General features: G+C 46.4%; 1 protein-coding gene across 1 annotated transcript in view; it reads right to left on the bottom strand.

Annotated features, from left to right (window-relative positions):
* Positions 1 to 796: 796 nt before the first annotated feature.
* The window catches only part of SHOC1 (shortage in chiasmata 1), a gene marked incomplete at its 3' end in the record, with an annotated part of 329,963 nt that continues 320,367 nt past the window's right edge, over positions 797 to 10,392 (bottom strand). Inside the window, exon 12 of the mRNA XM_082259212.1 lies at positions 797 to 897. Within this exon, the coding sequence (XP_082115338.1) occupies positions 797 to 897 (101 nt within the window). The remainder of the gene's footprint in view (positions 898 to 10,392) is intronic.

Here is a 10,392-nt window from a genome sequence, read left to right as displayed (position 1 = left end):
TTTGCTTTGGAAATGTCAGTATTGCTGCAGCAGGCTACATACATTGTAGAGATGCACTACTTTACAGACCCATTCAGGGGACCCCCCGGCACGATATTTGAAGGAATTTTTTATTTTTATAGTTTCACTTTAAGCCTCATTAAAATCAGTAAATCACTGCTTCTTTAAAAATGATTGTTTTTAAAAACATTTTTTCATTGCTACATGTTCCCCAGGTCAGTACCTGGACCCCATATACTTTTTTAGGGCAATAAATTGCATTTAAGCCCAAAATAAGGCCGTTTGATTTTCAAGGTTTGATTCCAATAGACTTCAATGGGGTTCGTTTATTCAAACAAACTTTTCCTCTGTTTTTCCTCTGTGTTCTGCTGTGAACCAAACCGGGGGCTGTTCGGCTCATCACTATTTTTAAATACAGAACGCTGTGCTGTGAGTGAACAGAGCCAATCAGCAGGTTTCAGCCAAAATCTTTGCCTCAAACCTACTAACAAACTCGTGCTGTATCCAATCACAGAACGGGTCAGCAGGCGCACCTGAAACACAGAAGCAGGTGGCGACCCACATGTTCATTGCTGAGTTATGAACTTATACATTACAGTGTTGTAGTTTCATTACAGTTGCATTGTCTGAAAACAACATATATTGTACAATACATAGTATAATTTATTCTGCCTTTAAGTCTTCACAAGATATCAAACAGCTTTTAATCATAACTTTATTTGTGTTACACAGATAATAAAAACAAACTTGAAATAACTTTTGGATAAAAAAATTTTCATTTGGACTAATCACCATTTCAGAAGAATTTTAGACGGGTTTGACCATCGCACCTTCCAGTGACTCTCTCGTATACCAGCTTTCTCCTTTTCTGTTGCGGTAGCTGAATAAATGTTGAACCTTTTTTTTAGAAAAATAGAAATGGTGTAAGAGGAAGAGCGTTTGCTCATAGGTTTAACAGATTATGAAATAGAGAGACATATTCGATTTTACCCTTGACTCTGTAATACCAAGGGGACCTAATGAAGAACTAGAGATCAACACCATAGTGAAATACTATGGGTTCAGGAACATGTACATTATTAAAAAAATTAACTTAAAATATCGTGATAAATTACTCTTACTATTATAGATTTACATTAATAGTAGGAAAAGCCATCACCATTTCTATTTATTTATTACAGGTAGTGTTGTAGTTGGAATTCAAACCAACAACCCTAGTGTTGCCAGGTGAAAGTGCTAGCCACTGTGTTTTTTTCATAGTTTACATTTTAAAGTTTCATATTTAACCTACAGGGAACTTTCACCCCCTTCCTGCCCAGGCCAATTTTCAGCTTTCACTGCTGTCTCACTTTGAATGACAATTGTGCAGTCATGCAATGCTTAACCCAAACAAAATTTTTATCATTTTTTTTAGGACAGAGCTTTCTTTTGTTGGAATTTAATCACCACTGGGTTTTTTCTTTTTTGCTAAACGAAAAAAAAAGCCCGAAAATTTAAAAAAACAAAAACGTTTATCTTAGTTTTCGTTATAAAACTGTGTAAAATAGTAATTTTTACATTCACTGATGTCTGTTGATGAGGCTGCAGTGATAGGCTGCACTGAAGGGCACTAATGGGGAGGCACTAATGTACAGCATTGATGGGCAGAGGCGGCTCTCTAATTAGGCCGGTAAGGCGGCCGCCGAAGGCCTCGCACTTAAAGGGGCCTCACATGATCTTTCCCAAACATTTTTTTTTTTTTAATGAATAGATCCGGGGTCCTCAATAGGCGGACTCCGGACCCACACGGATTAAAATCTGGACCGCCGAAGCGGTCCTTCTGTCCTTCTTCCTTCTGTCTCAGCGGGGGGCAGAATGGAGAGGATCGGGAGGATCGGAGTGGCTGTGTTTAGCGCTGCATGATTACAAAAAGCCGAGTACAAGTTCTTCTTACCCGGCGGAGAGGATGTCCTACAAAGTCCCGCCTCCTGGGCCGGCTCTTACCTATGATAGACAGAACACTGGTGATGTCTATCATAGGAGCCGGTGTCCAGGAGGCGGGACTTTGTAGGACATCCTCTCCGCCGGGTAAGAAGAACTTGTACTCGGCTTTTTGTAATCATGCAGCGCTAAACACAGCCACTCCGATCCTCTCAATTCTAACCCCCCCGCTGATGACAGAAGGAAGCAGACCGCTTCGGCGGTCCAGATTAATGGGGGCACACACTCTGGTCAATCTGCAATATTGGGGGCACACACACTGGTCACTGCATTATTGGGGGCACACACTGGTCACTGCATTATTGGGGGCACACACTGGTCACTGCATTATTGGGGGCACACACACTGGTCACTGCATTATTAGGGGCACACACTGGTCAATCTGCATTATTGGGGGCACACACTGGTCAATCTGCATTATTGGGGGCACACACTGGTCACTGCATTATTGGGGGCACACACTGGTCACTGCATTATTGGGGGCACACACACTGGTCACTGCATTATTGGGGGCACACACTGGTCAATCTGCATTATTGGGGGCACACACTGTTCACTGCATTATTGGGGGCACACACACTGGTCACTGCATTATTGGGGGCACACACACTGGTCACTGCATTATTAGGGGCACACACTGGTCAATCTGCATTATTGGGGGCACACACTGGTCACTGCATTATTGGGGGCACACACTGGTCACTGCATTATTGGGGGCACACACTGGTCGCTCTGCATTAATGGGGGCACACACATGGTCGCTCTGCATTAATGGGGACACGCTCTGCATTAATAGGGGCACACACATGGTCGCACTGCATTAATGGGGGCACGCACACTGATTGCTCTGCATTAATAGGGGCACGCACACTGGTTGCTCTGCATTAATAGGGGCACACACATGGTCGCTCTGCATTAATGGGGGCACGCACACTGGTTGCTCTGCATTAATAGGGGCACGCACACTGGTTGCTCTGCATTAATAGGGGCACGCACACTGGTTGCTCTACATTAATAGGGGCACACACATGGTCGCTCTGCATTAATGGGGGCACGCACATGGTCGCTCTGCATTAATGGGGACACGCTCTGCATTAATAGGGGCACACACATGGTCGCTCTGCATTAATGGGGGCACGCACACTGGTTGCTCTGCATTTATAGGGGCACGCACACTGGTTGCTCTGCATTAATAGGGGCACACACATGGTCGCTCTGCATTAATGGGGGCACGCACACTGGTTGCTCTGCATTGATAGGGGCACACACATGGTCGCTCTGCATTAATGGGGGCACGCACACTGGTTGCTCTGCATTTATAGGGGCACGCACACTGGTTGCTCTGCATTAATAGGGGCACGCACACTGGTTGCTCTGCATTGATAGGGGCACACACATGGTCGCTCTGCATTAATGGGGGCACGCACACTGGTTGCTCTGCATTTATAGGGGCACGCACACTGGTTGCTCTGCATTAATAGGGGCACGCACACTGGTCGCTCTGCATTAATGGGGGCACGCACATGGTCGCTCTGCATTAATGGGGACACGCACACTGGTTGCTCTGCATTAATAGGGGCACACACATGGTCGCTCTGCATTAATGGGGACACGCACACTGGTTGCTCTGCATTAATAGGGGCACACACATGGTCGCTCTGCATTAATGGGGACACGCACACTGGTTGCTCTGCATTAATAGGGGCACACACATGGTCGCTCTGCATTAATGGGGGCACGCACACTGGTTGCTCTGCATTAATAGGGGCACACACATGGTCGCTCTGCATTAATGGGGGCACGCACACTGGTTGCTCTGCATTAATGGGGACACGCTCTGCATTAATAGGGGCACACACATGGTCGCTCTGCATTAATGAGGGCACGCACATGGTCGCTCTGCATTAACAGGGGCACGCACAATGGTCGCTCTGCATTGGATGAGGGCAAGTTTTGGGGGAATGCCTTTTTTTGTTATTGGCGTTCTGTATTTGGAATTTGACGGTCACTTTTCCGGACCTCGGACTGAATGGAAAATTTGTAAGTGGACCTTTCAAGTTTACATTTGAGTACCCCTGGAATAGATCATCATCATCTTTTTTTACAGTAACAGTTGTCCCCCTTCACCTTGCGACACGCCAGGTCGCCGGGGGCCGCGGCGGCCGCGTCCGCATGCTCCACGACATGCCACAGTGACATCCACAACATTGCCAAATGCCGGCCGCCGGCGCAGCGGCGCTACACTAGTAGACTGTCTGTTTCTCTCTCTGTATAGCAATTCTCCACTCCAGCCAGCCAGGCCCCGCAGTGCACGCACTCACATCGGCTTCTTCTGGTTGGGCTTATGGTTGGGCTGCTGGCTGCTGCTGCACTGAGTCTCCGCCTCTTTCTCCTGCATTCCACGAATCATGGTCCGGGATAACGATGACGTCACGACGTGATGTCACGTAACCCCTCCCCTGCATTCTCCCGGCTTCGGTAGTACCATGAGGAGAACTTGAAGATAAGAGCAGACCAGAAGAAGAAGAAGACGAAAAGGTAAGGAGTAAGGACTGTAGCTGGACTGGAGGACTCAGAGTGGGTGACTGACTGCAAAAGAAGGCCTGTCCTGTCCAAAAGGCAGCCAGCCGCCGCCTGCAGCTGCAGAGTACTGTCCTGACACCTGTCATCCTCCTGAAATTTGAATATTTAAGTTATAAGTACCATTCCAGGCTGGCTTGAAATGAAAAATATATTAATTAATATGGGAAATGTCCTTTCCTATGCATTTGAAAAAATTAGATTAAAAAAAAATAATAAAGTGCTCAGTGCTTCTGCTCCATCATGAATCATGCTATTGCTTCTTATCTTATGACAACCAAATGGGATGTTTTTTTCTTTATATAAGTGCTCTGTGCTCAGATTCCTCACAATTTATTTTATATCCAGACCAGTGCATCCACTCAGTGCTCCCCTCTCAATCCCCCCCAACTCACCGGACAATTTAAGGGAAAAACGCCGGTCACAGTGTCACAGCTTTAATAAGGTGCCAGATCCCAGATGAATGGTGTAGACTGCCTGCACTTCTGCATAAAGGGGGTAACATGTTCTGGAGCTGAAGTGGTTAAAAGAGTTAGTGAATTGTTAATTTTTATAAAAACCAATAAAAAAAGGCTGCAGAGACGTTATTAATCCAGTTTGGTGTGTCCAGTATTCTTTGTATATTTGGAGTATATGTAATGCCACCTACCGTCCCCTGTTACATCACTTCTGCTTTGAACGCAAAACATGTTGTCACTTTGACACCTGCGATTCATGAAGTGTACCATATTTTTGACCAAACTCTGTGTGTGTGTAAATATATATATAAAAATAAAGTATATCAGACGGGGTTTCTCTTTTCCCCCCTATCTTTTAGCACTTGCTGACCAGCCACCAAAACATATACTGCAGGTTGGCAGATTCCCACAAAATGATGTGCCCATATGTTGCTTTGCAGGAGCGCACGCACCCATTTGCTAGGGCAGAGGGGAAGCTGATCTTTGAATAAAATAACTGGAAGGTACCTCACTATGGAGATCTCTTTTTAAACCCACGGGGGAGCTATGTAAGAGGCATCGTGACCCAAGGACTTGACTGAGAACCATGTTTATGCCACGGTCTTATCTTCTGAAGAAGTTCTCCTGAAGATAAGCCCGTGGCATAAACATGGCTCTCGAGTCCTTGGGTCACACACAGAGTTTGGTCAAAAATATGGTACACTTCATGAATCGCAGGTGTCAAAGTGACGACATGTTTTGCGTTCAAAGCAGAAGTGATGTAACAGGGGACGGTAGGTGGCATTACATATACTCCAAATATACAAAGAATACTGGACACACCAAACTGGATTAATAACGTCTCTGCAGCCTTTTTTTTATTGGTTTATAATATAAACAATTAACAATTCACTAACTCTTTTAACCACTTCAGCTCCAGAGCATGTTACCCCCTTTATTACCAGGCCATTTTTTGCTATTTCGGCACTGCATTACTTTAACTGGTTATTGCAGCTCTTGCAGTTGCAGCACTATACTCAAATACAGTTTATCACACTAATAGAGCTTTTCTTTTGGTGTTAAAAATATGTGTTACTTTGTGCTGTAAAACCTATCCAATGAAAAAAAAATAGAATGTCTTCATTAAATTGGGCCAAAATGTATTCTGCTACATGTTTTTGATAAAAAAAAAATCCCAATAAGTGTAGATTGATTGGTTTGTGTGAAAGTTATCACGTCTGCAAACTATGATATATACACTGTTCAAAAAAAATAAAGGAACACTTTTTTAATCAGAGTATATTAATCAAGTCAATTAAACTTCTGGGATATTGATCTGGTCAGTAAAATGGCAGAGGGGGTTGTTTATCAGTTTCAGCTGCTTTGGTGTTCATGAAATTTACAACAGGGGCACTAGATGGGCAACAGTTGACCTCCAAAACAGGAATGGTTTTACAGGTGGAGGACACTGAATTTTTCCCCCTACTCATCTTTTCTGACTGTTTTTCACTAGTTTTGCATTTGGCTAGGGTCAGTGTCACTACTGGTAGCATGAGGAGATACCTGGACCCTATCGAGGTTGCGTTGAATACCGAGGTTATGAGATGTATTAATGTTTGCCTTAAAATATGCAATTTATACAGTTAATATAGCCTGCTTATTTATTTTTTTTATCGCGCAAGGGGGGCCTCATATTTTAATTTTGCCTAAGGCCTCAAAAAGTCTAGAGCCGCCTCTGTTGATGGGCACTGATAAGCAGCCCTATGTACACTGATAGGCGGCACTGATGGGCATTAAACACCTCCCACCCGGCCACTGCACATATACGGCTGGGTGGGAGTCGCCTCCTTCTGATCGGACATTCCCGAACATCCTGCAGAAGGAGAGAGATTGCGCCGCCGCGGGCACGCGCATTAGCGCAATCTCGATGTGCCTGTGTCCCTCGGACACATAGCAACAAGTTGTGGCAGGAGGGCCCTGTGATTGGCCCTCCTGATCGCATGACGGCTGTGTCCAATCACAGCCGTCATGTAATGTAAATACAGCCGTTGTAACGGATTTGATCTCTTCTTCTCCTCACACAGATCCTGTCAGTGATGAGAAGAAGAGACAATCTGTGCTGTAGCCAGGGGATCAGTGAGTTTGAAGCATTTTTTTTTGCTAATTACACACTGATCACCCTGCTAGTGTCCCCAAAACACAGTGTTCCCAAAACAGTGTCACCAACACCGATATAAACATCTGTCAAACATCTGTCCGTGATCATCAGGCGCACATCTGTCCGTGATCATCAGGCGCACATCTGTCCGCGATCATTAGGCGCACATCTGTCCGTGATCATCAGGCGCACATCTGTCCGTGATAATCAGGCGCACATCTGTCCGTGATAATCAGGCGAACATCTGTCCATGATCATCTGACGCACATCTGTCCGCGCACATCTGGCACACATCTGTCCTCGCACATCTGGCACACATCATCTGCCAGCGCACATCTGGCGCACCTCATCTGCCAGCGCACATCTGCCACACCTGTCAGTGATCATCAGGTGCACATCTGCCTGTGATCTGACGCACATCTGATTGTGAACATCTTGCCCACATCTGTCCACATACATCTGGCACAAATCATCTGCCAGTGATCATCTGTCACACCTGTCCGTGATCATCCAAATCTGTCTGTGATCATCTGGTGCACATCTGTCCACGCACATCTGGCGCACATCATCACCTGTCTGTGAACTGCCACACATGTCCATGATCTGCCACATCTGTCAGTGATCATCCAGCGCACATCTGTCCGCACACATCTGGCACACATTGTCTCCTGTCTGTGATCTGCCACACTTGTCTGTGATCTGACACATCTGTCCGTGATCTGCCACACCTGTCCCAGTGAACATCTGCCGCATCTCAGTTCAACATCTGTCACACATTTGTCCCAGAAATCATCTGTGCACATCTGTCCACAGGGCTAAAAAATTATATAGCTGCGAGGAGGCTCTCCATATTCTCCAGAGTATGTCGGATGAGAGTAGCGGGGAACTCTCTCCGTCAGACTCGGATAGCGAGTATGAGCCAGTACAAAGCAGTGGCTCTGAAATGGAGGATGAAAGAATCCTAACAAAGAGGCTCAGGAGATTTGAGCAGGCGCAGGCTTTCACCAACAGGGCAACAACTCCTGAGGCATCCACCAGCAGCGCAACAACTCCTGAGGCATCCACCAGCAGCGCAGCACACCACGTCCATGATTATACGCAGGCTTCCACCAGCAGTTCTGCAAGTCCTTGTGCAGTGGCAAGCACAAGCAGGGCATCATTCCTACATGACAGGCCAGCTGCTGGTAACGGGACGTCCCACCCACAATGAGGCAGGGCCCATACTAGCCTTCCGGATGTTCTATTATATCCTACATGGCTGCCCGATACTTCAGCAGAACTTGTAATTCCCCCTTTTACAGCACAGCCAGGCCCTCAAATACGATCAGAAAATGTAACCCCACTTTATTATTTTCACTTATTTTTCACGGATGATCTGCTGAACTACATTGTGGAGCAGTGTAATCTGTACGCCAGCCAACATATTGCCAGCAATCCTGATTCTTCCTATGCCCACCCTTTTGTTTGGAAACCCCTCACCGTGAAAGAATTTAACATTTTCCTTGGACTGACCCTCAACATGGGTCTGACGAAAAAAAAATGAACTCCATTCCTACTGGTCATCCCAACCTATTCATCATATGCCAGTCTACTCCTCTTTGATGCCCAGAAGCCGTTACGAAATGATAATGCGATTTTTACATTTCAACAACAATGCCCAGTGCCTCCCCCAAAATCATCCAAATTACGATAAACTATTCAAAATTCGGCCCCTAATCAAATTTTTTTTGCTCCAGCTTCAAGCAAATGTTTACCCCTCATAAAAATATTTGTGTGGATGAATCCCTAGTCCACTTCACCGGAATACTTGGAATAAAACAATTCCTCCCAAGTAAACGGGCCAAATATGGGGTAAAAGTTTACAAGGAATGCGACAGGGCCACGGGCTACATCTATGATTTCCAAATTTATGAGGGAAAGGACAGTCAGCTAAACCCCCCTGGGTGCCCTACCTATATGGGAACAAGTGGCAAAATTGTCTGGCAGCTGATAGAACCACTGTTTGGGAAGGGTTACCACCTATATGTAGACAATTTCTACACAAGTCTCCCACTTTTCTGCCATCTCTACCTGAAAAAGACCGTGGCCTGTGGAACAGCACGGTCCAACCGCAAGGGCTTCCCACAAAGATTGATCACCCAAAAATAAAATTGGGGGGAAAAAACCAGTATGCGTAATGAATAGGTACTAGCTCTGTAGTGGAGAGATAAAAGGGATGTCTACATCCTTTCCACAATACACGACGACACCATGGTGGAACTTCAGACAAGACGAGGTCCTGTCAGGAACGCTCCCTGTGCACACTAAAGTGCTGTCATGAATCTGCCACCTAAGGGTTAACCTAGCTCAGACTAATTTCATTAATTGGCAATAGGCTGCCTTATTTAAGCACCTCAGAAGCACAGTGTCTTTGCTGTCTGATCTGAAGCTTCTCCTGTGTTCCTGAACCTGAAACCTGTTGTATCCAGTTTGATTCCTGTTTGACCTCCTGGCTTGTCCCTCACCTCGCTCTGCTGCCCGCCCTGACCTCGGCTTGTTTGTGACCACTCTTTTGCCTTATCCTTGTCTGTTTATCTGCCACCAGATCCGGACCTGTTCACCTCCTGGCAGGGCAACCCCCGAGGACCGCGACCTGGTGCTATACACACAGCAAAATCCAACCTCACCATCTGAGGCTCTGGTGAAGATCGGTTGGCACTTAGATTCCGCACCTCGGGTTAGCCTGCGTCTACTGCCTGGGTGACTCGTCTGTGCTCCATCCCTCGGTGAGCTAGAGGCTACCCTCTGCACGTCAGGCTCGCCTCCAGAGTCCTGACAGTATCAGACAGCCATGTCGCAGCCTGCAAGAGGGGCCTCACCATTGGATGAGATCTGCCAGCATCTCACAACTTTATCTCAAGCCGTAAAGACACTTCAGGAGGGCTACATGCATCTGGAGGAACGGATGCGTTCTGCACCTGGGAACCCCCTTGTGATGACAGATTCTTCTTCCTCTGTACCAGCAGAACCTACTCCAGGTCCCACAGTAGTGATGTTGCCACCTGAACCCCGGGTCCCTACACCCGAAAAGTTCTCAGGGGACAGAGGCAAGTTCAGGGCGTTTCGCAACGCATGTGAATTATATTTCTCTCTGCAACCTCAGACTTTTTCCTTGGAGGCTACCAAAGTGGGCTTTGTCATCTCCCTGCTCCTGGATGAACCACAGTCTTGGGCTCATCGGCTTATTGAAGAGCGCAG

The sequence above is a fragment of the Pelophylax lessonae genome (genome assembly GCF_965119305.1).
Source record: "Pelophylax lessonae genome assembly, chromosome: 1".
NCBI classification, from domain to species: domain Eukaryota; kingdom Metazoa; phylum Chordata; class Amphibia; order Anura; family Ranidae; genus Pelophylax; species Pelophylax lessonae.
This window is presented reverse-complemented; position numbering and strand designations above follow the sequence as displayed.